We start from the raw sequence: 24,420 nt of genomic DNA on the forward strand, positions 1-24,420 counted from the left end.
AATTTTCAATTTAATTTCCGGGCTTAATTCCATCCATTTACGTTTTTCTGCCATAACACTGCTAAATGAGATTTAATATAAAGAAACTTTAAATTAATTTAAAGACACAAGTTCCAAAAAAGACATCGGCCCAGATAAAATGGTACAGCAAATATATTATACTGTAGCAAAAGACTCTTTGAACTGGTGTAACAATTGCAACTGACCTTAATCCCATGTAGAGTGAGGGAGTGTATGTAAACAACTAAGAAAAACTGTTGTTATTCTTTTGTTAGTTTAACAGCTCATCCTTCAGAACAGTGTTTTTCAGAGTGCACTTATGTTGTAGCTACCATAAGCTGGTTTTGTTTACACAAAAATAAATTCTAAAAAGTCAGTGCCATTCTTCGGGAAGCAGGAAACCAAGTGGCCAGAAGCAATAATCGGACAACTGTGCCAAGATTTGTATTAAACATACAAAATAACAATATTTATTTCTTACAGGGTGAAAACGAACTTTGTAATACATATTAACAGAATTTTGTAATAAATGGATATATTTACATAGAAAAGCTTATCCTTTCACAGGAAAATGCTATATGCTTCTTATAAATGAGTGCTTTGTATAAACCAAGTTTGTATTAACCAGATTTTACTGTATTTGATTGTGCTAAAAACCAAATTTAGAAATTACGTCCAGAATGCGATCTTATTAGCAGCTTAAAACCCAAATTTGAATTATCCCGTGCCATGAAAAGGTCAGATTTTTCATAAATAACATACTTTCAAGTCCAGTTAAATATACCTTTAACTTTTGTTAATACATTCCATTGCTTCAACATTTCTGTTCTTTAAATGTATTCTTTGGGCTGTTTGTAATAATTTTGAAGTATGCAAATGAGATTGAATAAAAAATTATCAATCATAAAACTTACACTTAATGTAATCTAGTTTATTAAAATTTAGTTTTCTTAATATACAAATTTAAAACAGTCAGGAGGGTATTGATGCTAAATTTTCAAAGAAAGGGATACTTAATTAAGAAAATATTGAGAAAAACATCCTAAGACTCCTTTACTTGTATTCTGAATTTGGTTTGGATTGATTGTAAACATAAGAATTCCCAAATGAGTGGTGGTGGTAGCACTTTTTCAAAATGGTGATTTGAAATAAAGACACCCCGCCTGGAGAACAACATCACATTTGCTGAAAATTTACTTTGGATTTGAATTATAAACTGGCCAATTTGGATATGGTAGGACACCTGCAAATACACGCTGTAAATTTAATTAGAATTGAATTATAGACATTGCAATTTTAAGTGTATAGTGCTTATAATTCAAGCAGTAGCCACCTTGTTTTAAGGTGGGAGGTTGAAGTGCCCCACCTCACCTGCCTCTGTATATCTATTGTGAATTTGAAATGATAGAATATATATATACTCCCTATCCCCATTACAATTTGAAAAACTAGCGTAGAATATCACTTTACATAAATGTGATCCTTTGATTTTGAACATTTTACCTTGTACCATACCTGGAAGTAGTGTCCATGTGATCATAATTTTTTTCTGCATTCCAAAGAAATGGTGGATGTTAAAATGTACCAGGGGGCTATTTTGACCCCAAACAACAACTGCTGAAGGGTTTGACTACAGTTTAATATAGTTGAAACTTTGTGCATACAAGAAAGTTTAACTTGTAAATTTATTTTAATATACATTATTCTTATTTTTCATTAAAAACTATATTGTTCTATTCCTAAAAAGTTTTTAATTTTGGGTAGAAATTTTAAACTGATAATATAACTTCTAAAGTTGACATTCACATTATTTTCTGATGAGTTTTAATCAAATTCAAATCAATTCTATAAAATTTTTCTCCTATGGTTATTTACATTTGTCAGAGGTCTGCAGTTTGATGTGGAAAATAGCAGATAGTGTTGTTTTTCTGAAAAGGCATATTGCAGAAGCAGTTCATTTATGGAATACTAGGTATGTCATGAGGTTTTTTTTTTTTTTTTTTCTTAAATAAATATTTATCTTCTGATTGATATGTGCTTTGGATAAAAAATTTTAAGTGAATGTGATATTCAAGGTTCCTGCTTCAAGGATATGTTTGGTCACTCTGTTAATTACACTAGCCAACAAAAAATATTTTTTGTCATACCACCGCAATGAAAATATGTGATTCTGGAGGAAATAAACATACTGATTCCGAAAATCACCATGAAAATTCTCTATCATGTCTACATCAAAAAATGTACCAACATTTAATGTCAAAATAAAGGAATATATATGTATAATTCAAGTTTGTAATAAAGGTGTAAAAAAATATTGTTTGGTGGATAGATTTACAACCCTGAAAACATGTAATGATCAGTTAATACAGTACTTGGAAAACCTTGGCACAGCCTACAAAAATCCTCACCAAAAATGCCAAATGTGCTCTCTTCAAATTGTAAATTGTTGCATCGGAATTTGAACCTAAGAACCATGGGTAGTCTGATTATGGTTATCACAAGAAAACTGAGGCCAGAATCGATTACTAAAATTAAGAGAATTAGCTGATATCTGTTAAAATAAATTAGTATGTTATACTAATTTTATATATTGTGTGAAATTGGCATATTTTGGTAAAACATAACTCCCTCTATATTTATTTACTGTGATGTGATGTTAAACTCTCGTAGTTTTTTATGCATAGATTTTTGAAATCTATGCATAAAAATTGGTTAAAAACAGCATTTAAGTCCTTGGAGGTAAAAATCGTGTTGGCTAGTGTTATTAGAAGAGAAAAAAAAATTGTTAATTGATTAAAATAAAAATTTAATCCAAAAAATATTATTGTTTATTAATAATACTGAGTCTTGTGCAGAATGAAATTTTAGAAGTAGAATTATGAAATATTGATCATACTTTTAAGAGAAAACTTAGTGATGGGGAAACTTTGCTTATAAAATTAAAGCAAAAAGAAATATTTCTGAAATCAATTTCCTTATATTAATAATTAAAAGTAACTTTATTCTGATCAGCTAACCACAGAAGATGCAAACATCTAGAACTTTGATATACATGCTCTTCCTTGGCCTTTCATAACGTGACCCAGTCTAAACTTCAAGCAACTTCTTGCAGCCTACCTATAGTTTATATAGGAATATTCTGAGGGACAAAATACATATATTCATATCCTACTTATTCATTTTGTCTAATGAAAGAATATGAATATATATGCCTATATCATGCTCTGTCTTTGCTACACTGTGCTAGATAAGCATGGTAATTGTAGACATCAAATGTATACAAAACAAAATTAAATCTAATATAACTTAAATAAATTAATTTATATAAAGTTACAAACATCAGCTGAGAGCTACTTAGCTATGTACACACACACACACACACACACACACACACACACACACACACACACACACATAAATTCTAACAATAATTTGACTGCATTTCTTTGATAGCCTTGATTGGGAAATGGCATAATTCTGCAGATTTAAAATTTATGACAAATAGTAGATGTAAAAAATTCATAAAGGAATGCCACAAGAATGAAAAAAAATCAATTCCTTAACGGTGCCACTAGGTTGAAAATAGTTTTTTTTTTTAATGAAAGTCCCTAACCATGTAAGCTATAAGACTTATTACCATACTGGTACTAAGTCTGGTTGAAAGCTGAGAAGACAGAAGATATTTATTGACAATAGACTTGAATTCCTGTAGATTATAATTTTCAAGGAATATATGTGAAGTAATGCTGTTCCAGAAAACAGAAGTAAATGGGAAAAATTAGGAAAAAAGGAAAGGTTAATTCTATGAGTTTGGACTTGGACAGTGAATGGATGTATGTCCAACCAGTCCCAACATATGCTTGAGGCATATGTTGGGACTGGTTGGAAGAGAGCAGTGGAATTATAGATTCCACTTTAGAAGGGCAGTACTGCCCATCGAAGTATCTTTAGAAATGGCACACGGCAGAAGTAGAACATCTGTGAGAAAGAGAGTAGAGAGACTTTGCAAGACAAGAGTCAGTCTTTTGTTCTTTCCTTCATAGAAAGAAACAACCAACTTCAATCCGAAATGACAAAGGTGAGATTATCACGGAAGAATCAGAAAAACTGGACATGTGAACTAAATACATAAAGGACCTTGTTGCCGGCAGGACCTGATGAAATCACAGTGGAAATAGTCAAATTGCTTGACTACAAAAACACCATATTCTTGTTGAATTATTTAACAGAATTTATGACACAGGCAATATCCCTTGGGACTGGCTGACATCGACATTCATACTCTTCCCAAAAAACTAAACACAAGGACTTGTGGAGACTTCAGACTAATCAACTTGATGAGCCAAGTCCTCAAGATGTTCCTAAAAATAATTCAAAGTCGGAATTTTCAGGAATTGTGAGGAGTCGATGGACGATCTGCAGTTTGGATTTAGGGAAGGACTAGGTACAGGAGAAGCATTATTTTGTGCCCAGGTCATGATGCAAAGGTGGAGAGAAGGCCTTTGATTGAGTCCAACACATCAAGATCGAGGAACCCTGCCTTAATGAAAAGGACATCCAAATAATCAAACATCTCTACACGAACCAAACAGCATCTGTTGTAGTTGACGGCAGAAAGACAGAAAGGCATCAACATTGAATGTGGAGCGAGGCAAGGATGTGTACTTTCCCCCTTCTGTTTAACATTTACTCGGACGTCATCTTCAAGAGAGCATTAGATGGAAGAAATGAAGGAATATCTGTCAATGGTAGAGTGATTAACAACCTTTGCTACGCCACAGATAACACTTTGTACAACTAATATGCAGGACTTACAGATACTCAATCGTGTGAGTGAAGAATGTGAAAGAATGGACCTCAGGATTAATATCAACAAGACTAAGCTCATGGTCCTTAATGGGACAATGCCGATACCTTCCCTCATGTTAAATGGAAGGCTGATAGAGAGAGTTGACAAAATCAAATATCTAGGCTGTTGGATCAATGACAAAAATGAACCGGATATGGAAACAAAAGCAAGGATTGAAATGGCCAGGCAGTATTTTCTTAAAATGAGACCTACATCGTGCAATGGAAACCTGGATCTCCACCTTAGAATCTGGATGATGAGACATTACATTTGGTCAGTTTTGTTGTATGGTGCCAAGACATGTACACTGAAAACTAACACATCAAAAACTAGAAGCATTTGAAATGTGAACATACAGAAGAATGCTAAAGATACCATGGACAGCAAGAGTGACCAATGAAAGTGTCCTGCAGAGAAGTGGAAAAACCCGGGAATTACTGAAGGACATAAAGAAAAGAAAAACTGCATATCTTGGGCACCTGATGAGGAACAATAAATATGCAATTCCACGGCTAATTATTGAGGGAAGAAAGCCTGGGAGAAGACGTACATTGTGGCTTGATAACATTAAGAATTAGACAGGAAAGAACACTGCCCAGCTGTTCAGAGATACCAAAGACAGACATTTGCCGTGGTTGTCTCCGATGGCACACAAAGACGAGAAGAAGCCTTCTTTTGAATGGAGTCCAACATTTAGGAACAATACTCCATAGTAGAACTGATTTGAGGTTTGTGCAGATTGAGTAATTGTTCAGCAGAAAAGTAACACAGAGCAAAAAAGAAAATCCAGATTTTTTGATGCAGAAAAAACATTTGTGATGCACTTAAAAGAGATTAGAAGTCAGGGTAATCCCTAATGGAGATATATGATCTTGTATATAAATCTGAGTGTTATCAAGGATGAGCATAGTGTAGTAGACTTTTTTTTTTTTTTTTTTTTGTGAGAAATAGGACAGGACTGAGTTTTAGAAGGATTGAAGTTAAATCAGTTTTCTTCGCTTCACTGGAGAATTGCTTGCAGATAATTTAAGGAATTGATGGCATATATTTGAGAAGGAGAAATTTATCATCTGCAAAACTATGGATAAGATTTCCACTCAATGGAAGAAGGTCATTAGTATACAAAAGGGGAAAAAGAGCAGGAGAAAGAATTATACCTTCTTCCAACACCAGCATTAGTGAAGAAGTTAGGAGGCAAACTACTGTCTTCCATCACCGGCAACGAATAATATAATCGGAGAGAAAACTGAATGCCCAATTGCAAAAACAGTCAGTGTTTTTGCAATTGGGCATTCTTGCTACTCAAAAGACAGAAACTTGTTTAGAAGCCCTTTAAACCAAACATAATCAGAAGCTTTAGAAATGTCAAGAGCAACTTCTTCATTTTAACTAATTTGAATACATTCTTGAGTACTGCATACAGGTCTGGAGGCCTCATTTTAGGAAAGACATTGAGATGCTGGAACAAGTACAGAGAAGGGCAACAAGATTAATGAATGAAACAAAGGGCCTTTCTTACAAAGAAAGGCTTAAGTTATGCAGATTACAGTGTCTGGAGACTAGGCACCTGCGAGTGATATAATTGAGGTGTATAAGGCCTTGAATGGTTTGAGCAAGCCCAATGCTGATGGGATTCTTCCTGTTGCCCAGATTAATTGCCTGAGGAGACATAAATTCAAATTGAGGAACGACAGTTGTATAATAGATGTGCAAAAATTTGCCTTTAGCCAGCAGGTGGTTGATTTCTGGAACAAACTTCCATCTGTCGTTGTAGAAGTGGACAGCTTAAATAAATTCAAGGCAGAACTAGACAAACATTTTGAGCTAATAGATAGATGAAATGGGAAGGTTTTTTTTTTTTTTTTTTTGGCTGATGCTGTATAAGCTTGCTTTCTTGCATCATGTGCCTCTGCTAATTCTAATGCTGAAGGTCAGTTACTAAGCCAGTATGTTACCAGCACTTTGATACTGACAGGATTCATACTGACAATCATTAATCAGCAGGAGGTTTCAAGATAGTTTGAGTTGGCTATTAATGGATTTCTCCATTACACAGGAAAGAGGTGTAAGTGCAATGGAGAAATACTTGGAATGTAGAGAATTTTCAACCTTTTTAGAAACTGGCTAGATATGAGAATTTCCAAACAAAAAGAAAAACAGTGGTATAAAGTTTTAAAAGGTGATACAGAACAGGTGCAAGTTCATGAACACAGTTTATGAGAACAAGTGAGCAAATTCCATCAGAACTTGGAGCTCTCTTGGCATCAAGATTGTTCAGAATTTTTGTAGCATCCTTCCGTTAAAAAACCATGGGACACTGAGTAAAGTGTATTGGGTATGGTAGGAGGTGGCTTACCAAAATCATCAACACAGGAGTCAGAAGAAAAATAGGATGCTAGAAGGTTTATCTTGAGCTAAGGATGTAATAGAGCCATCAGGTTGTAACAGAGGTGGATATCTGATAGCACTTGGCCGCCTCCGTAGCCAGGTGGGAAGGAGCAGCAGTGCGTAGCACACACTTCTTGATTAGACCAGGGTTCAAGCCCGTCACCACCAAATACGGAGGATGCGGAAAGGTCAGGGAATGACCACCGCATATCCCGGAGCAATATGGCCTTAGTTGCTAATGCTCCTAAAAACCAAATAACAAACAAACAAACAATCTGATAGCAGAAGTTTTGGGCAATACTTTTTTGCAAGAGACCAGAATGCTCCGCTACCATTTGGACAAGAAGCAACTTTTCTACTTTTACCACTGTTGTGGGAAGTGTGCAGCAGTTCGTTGTATATGACTGGTTAACACCTAAACGTCTGGCCTATGCTGTATGGAAATTAAATGTAAAGTTATTTACTTATTATTAAAATTTTTCTTGAGATAGTCAGAACCCACTCAGTATGTGATGGCATTAGGAATATCAAGCCTATATTTCTCAAGAATGCAAGAGTTCACCATAGCAGATGCAGTTATGATCCTCTATTTCAGATTGTCAACTTTTGCGACTCTGGTTTTGAAGACGTCTTTAATGTAACCCCTCACAAAATGGAATTGAGGTTGAAGGGAGTTGAAGATTATTACGGTCCAGTATCCTGGTCACCTCATTTGAATGAGGTGACCAGGATACTGGACCGTAGTAATCGAGGCAAAGCAAAAAGCCCAGTGTGGTTGCATGTCATTTTGCTTGAATAAAACATGTAGTAACAATTTTTGTAACTGCATCAAAGCAAATGGTTCTAGCATATTTCAGAACTCCATATTCACATATTGTGTCTGAAATATTTTCTGAAACATGAAAGAAATGCATTGGAGAAAGCCTTCTTCATTATTCAAATCATACATGTCCTGCCAAGTTTTTGCAGTTGGCTCTGTCATCAGGCTTCTCTACACTTTGTAAATATGCATCCTAAGCTTTTTGTTATAGCTATCATCATATATCGTTCCACAAGTGACCTTCTTGGAATGTGGTGAAAACTAGGCACAGATGCTCCACATTTTACTAATCTTCAGTTAGCCATTTTCTTGCAACCCATTTCTGGTCTCTGTAAACTTGTTGACTGGTTTTCCATTGTCAGATAGTCTTTCATGATGTTGGATCTCCTTTGCAAGTTGTTCAGGAGTTTTTCTGCATCTGCATATCCTGTCTAATTTTGTCTCTACATAGTATATAGTAATCTACATTATCTTGTCATATAGCCATTGTCTTTTATGTGGGATCATTGTTCAGTATCACCAGCTAGCAGAGAAATGTAAAATGTCAGTAAAATTCATGTATTAACCAGTCAAATATAGTGCAGTATTACTTCTACTTATACTCATGTTATTAACCAATAGCTGTTATCTTCCTTTTAAAACATTTTGTATAATTAATATAATGTGTTTTTTTAGTGTGTGGAATTTTTATTCTGGATTTTCTTCATAGGATACAAGATTTCATAGCAATGAGTAAAAAAGAAGAAAAGTTTGTTCCAAAAATAACATCACAGCTGTCTAAACCTGCTGAAGTAGGTGGTATTTCAGACTCTTTCTAGTAATATATTATTCATCTTGTGTTGCAAACATTCAAATAGAACTATAAAATTTATTAATTTCACGTAGAATGTAACATGACGACTTGAAATATGAGGGTTGTTTGATATGATACTAGCCTAGCATAGGAGGATTTATTTCCACATGTTGACTTTGCACTATTTTTCATTGTAGTCTCCTTGTTTGTAGGTCAGTATTTTTCCTCAGTGCAATAAAGCCAACTAACAGTTACTCCTTGTTACTCAATGCAGTTTTTTTGATGATGATCTCAATCCCAGATTTGTAGTCACTTTCTCTTAGGTCCTGAAAAGAAGGGTTGTGTAGCCTATCACTTTATCATCCCATCCAAATTTCCATCCAGACAAGTTGGTTTTTAGTTTTGAGAATAAGTGGAAATCAGATGGGACTAAATCTGGCATGTCTTATGGGTGGGACAACAATTCATAGCCAGCCTGATGAATTGAAGCCGTGCCAACAACTGGTGTATGGATACAAAATACCATTACCCATCTTTCCTGGCCTCTTTGACTTGATTGCATCTCATAATTTAGTCACTAAGTTAATGTAGTATTATCCATTTATTACCCTTTTGGAAAATACATCATTATTATCTCTTTGGAATTCCAGAAGACATATTATAACCTTTATTGCCAAGTGGGATTGACTTGGCCTTCTTTGGAAGTGTAGTCTCCTTGCTACTCAATGCATTTTTTCCCAACGATGCTCCAGATTCTCATCCCAGTTTTTGGGATTGAGAACCTAGAGCATTGTTGGAACCAGAATGCTTCTGTTGTTTTGATTGGTAGTTTAAGCTATGATTGGTTGGTAGTGATGAAGCAGTGTTTCATCCCTAGTTGCATATTTGGCTAGAAAATTTTCAGGATCTGCTGGATAACATGCAGAAAGTCATTTTGAAGTTTTTACATTTCTGGTTAGTTATCAATAGGCATGGATCCATCATGCAGAAATCATTGTCATGCTTAATTCATTTGATAGAATGTTTTGACCCATCCAGTTTATACTTGTAGCCTCTACTGTTTTTCTAACAGCTACCCACCACGTCATGAATTTTATTGATGTTTTCTGAAGTGGTTGCGCATGATGGATGTCCACTGCACTGTTCATTTTCAGTGATGGTTCTACTACATTTAAATTTATCCAGCCAATTTCTGACAGTTGCATGTGGTGGTACAGATTCTTCTGATGTATTTAGAATGCCATTGTGAATATCCTTTTCTATAATCCCTTTTTATAAAGATATTTTATTGCAGTACAATGTTCAATTTTATCAATTTATGCAGGCTTTTATGCATTTTATCAACTTCAATGACTTGAAAAAAAAAAAAAAAAAAAATGTTGTTAGTTAGGAACTATAACTTTTCAGGTGAACATATAAAGGTTCAAATTATATGTGCACCAAAAGTACATCTCCCTTCTATGAGAGGCTGGAAACTTACTAAACATCCTTGTATGTACGTAGTAGTAGTATTGGCATGTGATGCAAGAAAGCAAGTGTATGAGCTTAGGCAGCATCAGCCAAAAAAAAAAAATCACACCATTCCCTCCAAATGCCTGTCCAGTTCCTCCTTAAATTTATTCAACTTATCAACTTCCACAATGACAGATGGAAGTTTGTTCCAGCAATTAACCACCACTGGCTAAAGGCAAATTTCCGCACATCGGTTCTACATCTGTCTTTTCTTAATTTGAATTTATGACCCCTTAGGTTCGTAATCTGAACAAGTGGGAGGATCCCATCAGAATTCAGCGTGCTCAACCCATTCAAAGCCTTTTACATCTCAATCAGATCACCGCGCAGGTGCCTAGTCTCCGGCCACTGCAATTTGCAGAACTTAAGCCTCTCTTGGGAAGAGGATCCCTTCATTCCCCTCACCAATCTTGTTGCCCTTCTCTGTACACGCTCAAGCAAATCTACATCCTTCCTAAAATGAGGTCTCCAGACTTGTACGCAGTACTCAAGGCATAGCCTGACCATTGCCTTATACAGAGGGACAATCACCTCCTTTTCCCTGCTAGCAAAATTCCTAATCATTGACAAAACCCCATGACCTGCCCTGGCAGCCTTCAGTTTTCTGCATTGCTCAGAAAACTTCATATCTGACTGCACAATTACTCCCAGGTCTTTTTCATTTTCTACCACCTTAAGTGTAGTACCACACAGTTGGTACTTTTCTCTCAGGTTACTTCTACCCATATGCAGTACTTTGCATTTGTCAAGGTTAAACTTCAGTTGCCACTTCTTAGCCCATCTGCCCAAATTATCTAGATCCTGTTGCAGTAGCACACTGCCATTACTGTTAATGACAGTAATGGCAGTGGGCCATTACTGTCATTAACAACCCTGCCAACCTTTGTATCATCTGCAAACTTCAACACTAAGCCTGATATACCTTCATCAATATCATTGATAAATATACAAAACAACAGTGGACCCAACACCGAACCCTGTGGGACTCCACTAATAACATTAGTCCACAAATAGCAGCACCCATTGATTACCACCCTCTGTCTTCTCCCACTTAACCATCTTTTTATCCATTGTAGCAACTTACCCTTAATACCATTCTGCTCCAATTTGTACAATAGTCTTCCATGTGCAACAGTGTCAAAAGCTTTCCTAAAATCCAAATATATGATATCAAAATTATTTTTTGCATCCAGTTCCTTTGTAACCACATCATAATAACCAATCAAATTTGTCAGACAAGACTTTCCCTTAACAAACCCATGCTGTGTCTGAATTATTGCTGCAGTCTTGTCTAGATGATCCTGCAATGCATCTTTAACCAGTGACTCCATTATTTTACCCGGAACAGAAGTTAAACTAACTGGTCTGTAATTACTCGTGTCATCCTTCGATCCCCCTTTGTGAATTGGGGATACATTTGCACATCTGCAGTCCGTGGGAACCTCCCCTGAGTCCACGGATGCGCTCATAATTACGGCTAAGGGTTTGCTTAGTTGCTTTGCCGCCTCCTTTAATAAAATTGGATAGATCCCATCCACTCCAGGTGCTTTTCTTATGTTTATCTTCAACAATTTCTCCTCCACTTTGCTCTCAGTTATTACAAAATCATTAAGTACCCTGCTACAATTTGATAACCTTCTGCCATTTTCAAACCTTAATAATTCCTCATGTGTGAATGTAGATGCAAAATACTTATTCAGTTTGTTTGCTATCTGAGCAGGATCATCAACAGTCGAACCATCAATGTCAAGTGGACCAATCAGATTCATCCCCTTCCTTTTAGAGTTTATATAAGTAAAGAAATCCTTGCTGTTTTTCTTAGCATCTTTTGCCAAGGATTTCTCGTAATCTGCCTTCACCTGCCTAACCTCCTTGGTGACCTGATTACAGACTAGCTTATATCTGCCATAGACTTCTGAGTCACTTGATAATTTATGTGCATCCCATGCATTTTTCTTCTCTGTCACGAGTCTCATTAGTTCGTTTGATAACCATTTAGGCCTAAACCTTGAACAATATTTCTTAATAGGTATGAAACTTTTAGTAGCATCCACGATTAATTCCTTGAATGCTTCCCATTTAGAATTTACTGTTGGTAACATCATCAGTTGATCCCACTGTACAGAATTTAAAAACTGTCTGAGACCACTGTACTCACCTTTATGGAAGCAAAAACCCTTTCCTCTACCCCTGATATTAATTAAATCTCTAAGTAAATCCCACATCAGTATACTGTGATCACTGCCACCTAGTGGTTTCTTTATCTGCAAATTCTTAATACACGAATGATCACTGCTGATAACCAGATCAAGAGTATTACTCTCTCTGGTTGCCTCTCGAACATGCTGCTGCAGAAAACCATCATCCAATAAATCCACAAAAGTCTAACTAGTGTGAGAGTGACCAACCGTCCAATAGCACTCACCAGCTGCCTAGGAAAGTTAATGGAAAAGATTATAAATGCAAGACTCGTGTGGTACCTATAAAACCATAACCTTTTGTGCCCAGTACAGTGTGGCTTCAGGAAACATAGATCAACCTTGGACCTCCTGATTAAAATAGAAAACAACATACGAAATGCTTTCATTAGAAAACAACATTTAGTCATGATATGCTTCGATATCGAAAAGGCATACGATACAGCCTGGCGCTATGGCATTTTCCAGAACATATATAACCTAAAGCTAAAAGGACATCTCCCTATTTTCATCCAGAACATTTACAGCACCGAACTTTCCAAGTACAAATACAAACTACACACTCAAAGGTCTACCACATGGATAAGTCCTCAGTGCCACATTGTTTGCAATAAAAATAAACTCTATAACCCAACAGATACCATCCTCCATAAATACAGCTCTTTACGTAGATGATTTCAATATCTATTTCCAATCCCAAAACATGAGAACAATAGAATGCCAGTTACGAGGCAATAAACAAGGTCAGCAACTAGTCTCAGGAAAATGGTTTCACGATCTCCACACAAAAAAATATAGGCGTGCACTTATGTAGAAAAAGAAACCTTCATTTAGATCCGGAATTAAAACTTAATGGACAGATAATCCCAATCAAGCCAAGCATAAAATTTCTTGGACTTATTCTTGATAAAAAAACTAACTTTTTTTAGAACATATAAAACAACTAAGAACAAACTGCCTCAAAAAACTAAACATTTTGAGAGTCTTGTCCGCTATGACCTGAGGTGTAGATAGAGTTATTCTGTTGCGATTATACAGAGCCCTCATAAGATCTCAACTAGACTATGGAGCCCCCGTGTATAACTTATCCAAACAGAGTGTCCTGAGGTGGCTTGATCAAGTGTGCCATAGCACTTTATGAACAGCATTAGGAGCATATCACACCTCACCAGTCCACAGCCTATATGCAGAGGCTCATGAATCACCACTACAGCTCCGGAGACAAAACTTGCTGTTATACTATGCTGCAAAAATAAAATCAATACCTGACCACCTGACATGGACAATCCTACACGAACCAAGTTTGGAAAACTTATATAGAGCACATCCAAATGCTAAAAAACCAGTAGTCATATATTTAAGAGACCTAATCCAGCAATGTAATTTAGATCTCAATCAGATAGCAATTTCTCTTAAAATTCCATATCCATCTTGGGATACCATTCAAATGATATGCGATCTCCATATGCATAAATGGAACAAGGATTCCCTACCTACACAAAATTTCCAACAATTACACGCAGCCTACAGAGACCAACATCATAATTCTACCCTGATATACACAGATGGTTCCAAAACAGAAACCAAAGTAGGAATAGCAGCCAAATTTCCGAATACCATCATTTCCAAACTACTTCCAACTGAGTGCAGCATTTATACGGCAGAACTGGAGGCTATACAACTAGCCATAAACCATATATGGCTAACCAACATTGCCAACAGTATAATATTTACAGATTCGTTCAATGCTCTGCAAGCCTTAAAGGATAACACCATAAATACCCATCTGACCATATGTAAAATACATAACATGCTATCAAAACTAGCAAAGCGAAAGCAAAACATAAGTTTCTGCTGGGTTCCCGGACATGTAGGAATAGATGGCGATGAACAGGCAGACCGAGCAGCAGACCAAGCAGCAAAACAAGCAGAAAGCCCAATCAACAATACCATAAAAATACCATACCTGGACTGTAAAATTACAATTCGAAATAGTGGCGAAAAACAGTGGCATCAAAAATGGCAGGAACAGGCTGGTAACAAATTATTACAGATAAAACCGTTGTTACAACAATGGAAAACCAGTACAAGAACCAACAGACAAGAAGAAGTTATACTTAGCAGATTAGGAATAGGACACACCAATGTTACCACTCCTATCTACTCCGAGCCAAATCTCCGCCTCAGTGCTCTGACTATCACATAGTGCAAACAGTCCAACATATTCTACTTGACTGCCTTACTTTACACGAGAATATCAGATTACCTTTAAATCCTTAAAAGGAATGGACACATTTTCATTACGAACAATGTTGTCAGATAAATCTAATATATCCGAAGTCTTCCAGTTTCTGAAACAGGTGCACTATAGCCTCAGCAGCTTATCCGTCATTAAACCTCCATAACACACACAGTTTCTGAAATGCATAAACTACTATAATTTGATATAAAAATCATAACAAAAGACATCATTGAATAAGCCATAAATCATAAGTTTGGCACATTATAGCCATAGAAGCTGATGCGCCAGTAAAATATCCAATCCAACCAACTAACCAACCAGAGATAAATTATAATAAATCTATAAACAATTTGCACTTGATAGACAATTAAAAGGATTTGAAATAAAAAATATTGCAAAAATTTTATTAATGAAAAGGTAACAGACTAAGGTGCATTTAGGGCTAGAGCCTCAAGCTGCGAACAAATTTAGACTATGTATATAAAGTGCTTAGCATCATAATACACAGCCATTTCTGAATAAACAGAAAATTTTTAAGGTGGCATCGTTTTAGGTTATATCTCATATTGTGAATACCTTCACAACGAGTTGCCATGATATTGCACTACTTCGAATAAGTAACGCTTCACCTAAGGAGAAGACTAATGTTACTTATTCTCAGATAGGTACCACCACCCAGACAGCACTGTTTCAGGACTATTTGGTCCTTCTTCAGTGAGTGGGTAGGTACCCAAGTGATGCAATGATGGCAAAAACAGTTATGAAGTATAACTCCACAATATGAGAGATGCCTGATGGTGTATGATGTATTTAGACTAAGGCGCATTTAGGGCTAGAGCCTCAAGCTGCGAACAAATTTAGACTATGTATATAAAGTGCTTAGCATCATAATACACAGCCATTTCTGAATAAACAGAAAATTTTTAAGGTGGCATCGTTTTAGGTTATATCTCATATTGTGAATACCTTCACAACGAGTTGCCATGATTTTTGCCATCATTGCATCACTTGGGTACCTACCCACTCACTGAAGAAGGACCAAATAGTCCTGAAACAGTGCTGTCTGGGTGGTGGTACCTATCTGAGAATAAGTAACATTAGTCTTCTCCTTAGGTGAAGCGTTACTTATTCGAAGTAGTGCAATATCATGGCAACTCGTTGTGAAGGTATTCACAATATGAGATATAACCTAAAACGATGCCACCTTAAAAATTTTCTGTTTATTCAGAAATGGCTGTGTATTATGATGCTAAGCACTTTATATACATAGTCTAAATTTGTTCGCAGCTTGAGGCTCTAGCCCTAAATGCGCCTTAGTCTAAATACATCATACACCATCAGGCATCTCTCATATTGTGGAGTTATACTTCATAACTGTTTTTGCCATCATTGCATCACTTGGGTACCTACCCACTCACTGAAGAAGGACCAAATAGTCCTGAAACAGTGCTGTCTGGGTGGTGGTACCTATCTGAGAATAAGTAACATTAGTCTTCTCCTTAGGTGAAGCGTTACTTATTCGAAGTAGTGCAATATCATGGCAACTCGTTGTGAAGGTATTCACAATATGAGATATAACCTAAAACGATGCCACCTTAAAAATTTTCTGTTTATTCAGAAATGGCTGTGTATTATGATGCTAAGCACTTTATATACATAGTGAAAAGGTAACATTAACATCATATTAATGAAATGTTACCTTTTCATTAATATAATGAGAAAAAAGCTTTATTGTTTATTTAGGTATTTTAATAATAAAGTCTGGTGAAGTCATCTCTTCTTTTTCTCGGTGTACGCGTCTTTGTAGCATCAAATCCCATCTTTTAAAATTTGCCATATCTTGATGCTACGTTCAACATCCGGATCTCAATTCATAATCGCCTCGCAGGCCATGTCAACCCCCCAAAAAACTTTCTCCGAATCTTCTGATGAAATTTCTTTTGATGCCACTTCATTGTTATCCACTTCAGAATTGTTTTCCTCTTCTTCATAATATGCAGTTTGCTCATCAATTTCAAGGAGAGTTGCATCATCTAAGTCATTTGCATGCAAGTCAATGCAATCACATACATTGGCAGTGTTGTCCAAAGTTTCAAATCCTAACTCTTCTCCAATCTTCACAATGTCTTTGGCAGTTGTCTGAACTTGTGATTCAGAACCAGATAAATCATTTGCCAAACAGAATGCATGTTGTTGGCAGTGATTTCTAGGCCAAGATGCAGATATATTTTTGTTTGTATTTAAAGTGGTAAAAAATAAATTGTGAAATGAAAAGTTCAAAAAGCTATCATGTTGTCTCATGAGGATGGAATTCAGAATACTGAACACTGTTGCACATTACTGCTGACTGCCTGAGGGGAGCTTTTGGCACATGTGCATGTGGGACAATAGAGTTGGCACCGCAGCATATATGTAGATGTACCTAGACTACAACAATGCAGCATATATGTAGAGTACGGGTCTAGGCTATTGAATGAGTTTTAATATGTACAGTAATTTTCAACTTAAACTTAATTGAAAACTGTGTTATAGTGAAACCTGTGCAGTTCGAATCCGTGCTAAGTGAGGTATTGCTGTAACATTGCCAGATTTCTGTTGTTCTGATTTTAATGAAATTTGGTATGGCTCAACAAATCTTTCAAACAGAGTCAAATATAAAATTTTATAAGCATCCATCCATCCATCCCCTAGTAGTTGAGTTATTACATGCAACAGACAAACAGGCAGTAGTTGAAGACAATATGCTTATATATCAAAAATGTGGTTATTTCATATATATTCTAACATGTCAAAAATTGTTTGATTTCATATGCGAATAAAGTACTGTTTTTCATTCCACATGTTCATTATCAGTATTTTGTGTGTGATTGTGAAAAAAGTGTAACTATTGTTTCAGTGACATTATTGCTGACAACAATGCTGGGTTACAAAATCAAGTAGTATTATTTTTAAGAAAGGAACAGAATAGAATTAACATTATCCATATCATATAAAACATTAGAGCTTATTTTCTTTTTCTTTTTAAATGCAAAAAATTGGGTATTTGCTCTGAACTTGCTGTCAACATATATTTATTGAAAAAAAAGAAGCAAAGAAGGCTATTCCTTTACTAGCATTTCACATAACAGTAATCAAAGAAACAGATTATATAGTACATGTTTATGCTGAATTTCTACTAAAAAATTCTTTTAATTTTTCTACTTATTTTATAAAGCACTGTAAATTAATTGTTTTGCCATGTGTACATGCTGTATATATTTAAAGAGATTATTCAAACAAAAAAACCTCTCAACACTGATGGGGTGCCTTCCAGTGATTGTCCTCCAAACTACCATCACTAGGATCTAGTGCCCACAGTCCAGGTTCCAAGCCATAAGAATCCAGTGTGTTTGCTGTGTGCTGTGACCCACAGGAACTTGAAAAGCATTTTCTGATGGTTGGGATCCCAGCTTCAACACACCACTTCGGCCCCTGCTGCTTCATCAAGATGGGTGGTCCTGGGATGACTAACCCAAGGTCATCTGGCTAGTTGGTTTGCCTGTAAGGGCTAACTGTGTCAATGCCATGCTCCTAGAGTATGGTCCAAGGGACAGGATTCAGGCAGTGCAGGTATGGTGCCCTAGGTAGTCCTGACATCCCACTTCCAAAGTGCATTTGTTGCTTGCCATATAGTGTGAGTCCTTAGCACTGCAGAAAATAAAACTTCTGTGAATTGTAATGGAACTAAAGTTTTCTCCTGGAAGAAAATACCATATTGAGGACTATGTTGGAGTTTCGCAAATACTGGAATAAATAATGACTCCGAAACAAACACCACCACCACTTCTGTGAAGAGGGGTGGTGTTTATCTACATTCTGTTATTGGTTGTTGGATATTTCTAGTATTGCTGGTAGTGCCCCTAGTCCATGAACCAACCTAATATTTCTCTAAATATCATTCTTTATTTTGCTATAAACATTCACTACAACCTCTTATTATTAATACATTATATATATATATATATATACACACAGAAATGTATATTAATCTGATCCTTACTGTAGGATCAGACCAGAGTCGGTGAAATTAGCAGAGTGTAGCAAACATAGGGCTGTATGGGAGACCAAAGAAATTTGACCATAAACCAGTTTAATAATTTATTACTTTTTCTTGCTTGCTTAGTCATTCAGTAATGTCATTATATTCTATTATTTTTATCATATATATTATTTTGAAATACTGTATATATATTTCAAAAAATATATAATATTAATTTATATATATTCCATTGTAATTACACTTGACAGGTCAGCAACCCTACTCAATATACTTATCAAATATATTTGTCTATATTTTATTATGGTTGCTGGGTCTTGCTGCTATAACTAGTAGTGTCCCAGATCCATAATCCGATTTGATAAATTAATAATTTTTTAGTTTTTTTTTAGATGTTCAGATTAGACTTTTTATCACTACATCCTATTATTTTTTATTTATACAAAGGGTACTAGGAAAGTTTTGCAATACAGCTTTGTTTATTTAATTTTTTCAAAGTAATTTCCTCTACATTCAATACACCTCTCCATCCTCCGAAACCAATCTTTAAACCAGTTCTGCCAAGTTTCACTAGGGAGTAAAGCACACTCGTTTTCCCAAGCCCGTAGAAGGTCCTCATCACTGGAAAACCGCCTCCCTTTTAGCTTCATTTTCACATACGGGAACAGTGCAAAGTCGCAGGGAGCAAGGTCTGGACTGTAGGGAGGGTGCTCGAGAAGTTTCAGTCCTGTCGTGGTCAAATATTCGGTGCAGGCTTTGGCGCGGTGAGCTGGAGCATTTTCGTGATGGAGGTACCAGGTGTCCATTCTTGACTTTGGCCGCAGGTTCTTCATAGATCCAATGACTTTAGGCAGGCATTGTTCAGTATACCACTTAGCTGTGACTGTCTTCTGCGTGTCCAAAACGACACGTTCCACAATTCTACTCAATTTGAAAAATACAGCTATCATTTTCTTCTTTACAGATCAGGATTTTCTGACAATTACGGGTGTGTCGTCATCATCAAAGACCCAAACTTTGTTTTGAGCCTTGGTCGGCAGATCGTAATAGTACAGCCAAGTCTCGTCACCTGTCACGATGTTGTTCACATACCGAGATTGTCCCTTATCAAACTTTTTTAACATCTCCCGGCACCAAGTCACACGTCGTGTCATCTGCTCTTCAGTCAGTTGATGCGGCACCCAGAGAGAACAAAGTTTCTTCACGTGCAAATGATCTTGCAGAATCGAACGAATTGCTGGTGCATTTAGGCCCAAAGTATCGTCTATCTGTTGGTAGGTCACTCGCCTGTTTTCGTCAAGCATTTTCCTCACAGCAGTAACGTTTTCCTCCGTAACTGACGTTCCTGGCCTTCCCGGCCTCTCAGAATCCTCCAGAGTGAAATTTCCACTTTGGAATTCTCTATACCACCTGAATATCGTTGTACGATGTGGACAATCATCATCTAGTGCAAGAGTCATTTCTTCTAAGCACTGGTCTATGGTTAAACCACGCACGAAATGATACCGCAAAACTGTCCTTATCTCATTTCGTGACCACGATGCCATCGCAAGCACTTTACACTCTCACTACTAATGAATAACTGAGCCCATCGACTTGGCGCGGCGGCTACTATGCATGTATGAACATGTCTCAACATGCAGCAATAAGCAGCTTCCTGTGATTCATTGTTGCGTCATATTGCAAAACTTTCCTAGTACCCTTTGTATATATATATATATTTATATATGCATTTATATAAATGACTATCAAGTCATCACATACACTTTTGTTTATATATCTGTTTTTATTGAGATTTACTTATTTTTAATTTGTATACATTTTCAGCGGTAACCTAAATATAGGTTACTGCTTATTTTACTTTAATTTATTGCATTTGGCACACCATGGTCTGAGTTTCTCATATGCCAGAAAAAACTAAAACCAAATCAAATCTAATAAAAATAAATAAATAAATAAATAATCCAATTCAAGAACACAACAATTTTCATTAACCATTTTCATTAAAATCGTTAATAATGTTGTTTCATTAAAATAATTTCATCAGTAATGTTCATTAATATTACACCTATGCTTTCATGAAATGGGGGCAATCCTTCAGTAACCATGTGCTCATTCCACATTATGTAAATCAGGTGGGAAGATATGTAAGGATTCTGCCGTGTGCAGTCTGATGTAAGAATTGGCAAGACAGATTTAAATGACTTGGAACATGGCATGGCATGGTATTCAGAACCAGGCATACCGATATGAGTATCAATAGCTGCAACCTTGCTGGGGTTACAGCTATTGATACTCATCTTCACATAGAAGGTGTCTTTTCTGTATCAAGATTGGTCCAGTAACCAAATAACATCCAGCCAACAGTTATCCTGTAATTGGAAATGAGTTGATATGAGAGGCTAACAAAACTTGTGCACAGTAATAGAAAGGCTACCGACAGTCAAATAAAAATGCAGTACAATAGTGGTGATCAAAAAGGCATTTCAGAACACAACTTGCCATGGTTTGAGTATCACAGCCTTCAACCTGGTTCAATTGAAAAGAAGGTTAGTGCTTTTGAGCCCATGTAGTGAACCCTGGTTCCTGATATTTTACACTTATTAGTGGACCCAAACATGGTGAAAACATAGACATCAAACTTGGAAAGCCTACATCGGTATCATTAATGAATATTAAAAACAGTAAGGGGATTCAATACTGACCCCTGTGGAACTTTACTCATCACATTGGTTCATAAAGCACAGTGGTCATTTATAACCAATCTTTGTGTCCTACCACTTAATCATCTCTATCCATATCAGTAATTAACTTCAACTTTAAAAAAAAAAATCATAGCTACACGTTATGATTATTATTCATATTGTATTTTGTGTGCAGTTATCTATATGTTCATAATCATTATCACTGTAATTGTCTTTTGTTATCATATAATTTGCATCTGTAATGTGTGGAATAACTAAATACCAAAGAAGCAAATAAGTATCACACATAAAATGATATGGGTGAGACGAAAGATGAACACTGAAAGATGATAAAGTCTGACTTTTAAAATCATAAATTTGCATAATAAAATAATCAGAAACATAGAAATGCATCAAGAGGAAAATTTATTAAAATAAATGGGTTCAATTCACTATAGAAAAGAATGTTTTTGCCTCCTCATTAAAAGATTCTGATAGATATAAAAGTTGTTTCATATGCAAGCCCATTAAAAAAGAGAGAGAGAGAGAGTGAGTGAGTGAGTGAGTGAGTGAGATAGAGAGAGAGAGAGAGAGAGAGAGAGAGAGAGAGAGAGAGAGAGAGAGAGAGTCTTATGAGTCTTGGGGTAGAGGTTGCAATAAAAAATAGTCAATCTAATATGTGAGTGCTCCAACAAGCAATTTGTTAATAAGTTTAAGGGTGGTATCTCCTTTTTTTTCTGTAGTGTGTGAAAATTAAACGTAGCACAGACTTTTATGTTATTTTGAACAAAAATTTGTTACATTTACAACATAGGCACTTTATATAGTTTTCTTATAATGCATATTTAATCTATTACAAGTAATAAACATAATCTATATATGAAAATAAAACGATATTATGGAAATCATAAAAAAAATTTAGAAAGTAATTTTTTAGTGGCCTTGCTGAATATATTGTTATGTAAATTATACGATTCATACTTGTCAAAATCTTTTTGAAGAAGAAATAAGTTTTAAACAATTAAGATATCAAATTGTACCTTTAATTTTCATATAATAAATACCAAAACAGTAATTATTTTTATGAAATTATAACTGATGGTAAACTGAATTAAGTATTGATTTTTTTTTTCTCCCTTTTTTATGGTGAAATAACAGGTACAGCCTGCCATTGAACAGATCAGTACTACAAATGTCTGGGAAGAATTGTGTACTCGAGTTGCTGATAAGATATCTGGCCCTCTTACAACTGAACTTATTGAAGGTTTCTCAAATGAGAAAAATTATAGTAATTCTGTGGAAAACAAAAGTTTGGATTTGAAATTTTCAGAAGGTTCTAATGAAAAATCAGATAATTTTGAATCAGACAGTCAGCCTTATGCTAGTCTAATTCATTCCATTTCTACAGATAGTCAACAGTCTGAAAGATCTGCCTGTAATCGCTCAGTTTCTCTAACAGATATCACTTCAGTAGATAACTCTGAAGTAGTTATAGAAAACATCAAAAAACCAATTCAAAGAGTACACAGTGAACCCACTGGTGTAGGAAGAGTATTAGAGACTTCAGTCAATATTGATGGTAAGATTTATGCTCATGTTCAGTTTTTTACAGTATATATTTTTTATTTACAGGGCAATCCCCACAGCCATTGGAAGTCTCTTTAACTTTAATTATTTTTATATACACTGAGTTGGCATTGCATTAGCAACACTTACCTAATACTACTTGAGGGCCACCTTTTGCTGTAATACAGCTTACACGGCTTGGCATGGATTCCAAAAGGTGCTGCTGGTTGTCTGTGGTAGTGCTACCCATGCATTACACAATGTGTCCAGTAATGCTTGCACATTGTCAGGTGGATGGTCATAGCATTGAATATCCTTTTCAAGCAGGTCCCAGATGTGCTCAATTAGATTTAAATTGGGTGAGGTGGGTGGCGATGAGAGGATGGAGAAGTCATTGTCATGTTCCTGAAACCAATTAGCATCCTGCTGACCTTGTGGCATGGTGAATTGTCTTGCTGGTAGATGGTGGAGTTGTCTGAGTACACTGTTGTCATGAAAGGGTGTACTTGGTAGGCAACGATAGAAAGGTAAGTGTTCCCATCAAGCCTTTGATTAATGGTGATGAGAGGACCCAGAGTGTTCTACAAAAACAGTTCCCAAGCCATAACACCGCCATCCTGCCAAACACCAACAGTGCATCCAGGTGCTGTGGCCTCATTTAGCATTCTTCAAATATGGATATGCCCATCAGCACAATAGAGTTGGAAATACAATTCATAAGACCAGGCAGTAGATTTCCACATATTGGTGGTCCCACGTTGATGCTGACATGCCCATTCAAGGTGTAGTTTCTTGTATCTAGCAGTGACCATGGGTACCTGTGATGACCATTGACTGCCATAGCCTATACAAGTTAATGTCTGGTGCATAATTCATGTTGATATTGGCTTTACTATTCCTATGTTGTACCGGGTGGTTAGCTGAGCCACTATGCTGCATTGCAGCTGTGTTATGAGATGAGGCACACAATGCCTACCAAGGGCATCAGCCATACACTGATCCCACATATGACCTTTGGCTGGTTTATCAACTGCTGTTGAGGCATGGTAGACTTATTGTTGGCTGTTGTCAAGTTACTTTCACCTGCATGTTTTACCCCCACAATCATTCCATATTTGAACTTGAAAAGATCTTGATGCCAACCCATTCTTCCTTGAAGGCACTTAAAAACTGATCATCGTATCTGCAAACTACAGTCCTATATCAGCCATTCCCGACTTTGAGTCTTCACCAGCATCACAGACCACGTGCATTCATGTACACAAGTGGATGTTGCTAATGTAACATCAACTCAGTGTTGATTTTCAGTAATCTATATAAAATGACTAGATG

At 36.1% G+C, this 24,420-nt stretch overlaps 1 protein-coding gene across 1 annotated transcript in view; it reads left to right on the forward strand.

Annotated features, from left to right (window-relative positions):
* Positions 1 to 24,420, forward strand: part of fab1 (1-phosphatidylinositol 3-phosphate 5-kinase fab1) — an 809,612-nt gene that overhangs the window by 520,346 nt on the left and 264,846 nt on the right. The window contains exons 27-29 of the mRNA XM_090380831.1: positions 1,885 to 1,972; positions 8,767 to 8,848; positions 22,681 to 23,101. Coding sequence (XP_090236957.1) covers positions 1,885 to 1,972; positions 8,767 to 8,848; positions 22,681 to 23,101 — 591 coding nt within the window. The remainder of the gene's footprint in view (positions 1 to 1,884; positions 1,973 to 8,766; positions 8,849 to 22,680; positions 23,102 to 24,420) is intronic.

Source organism: Mastigoproctus giganteus, chromosome 9 (genome assembly GCF_048544385.1).
Source record: "Mastigoproctus giganteus isolate SK-2022 chromosome 9, ASM4854438v1, whole genome shotgun sequence".
NCBI classification, from domain to species: Eukaryota; Metazoa; Arthropoda; class Arachnida; order Uropygi; family Thelyphonidae; genus Mastigoproctus; species Mastigoproctus giganteus.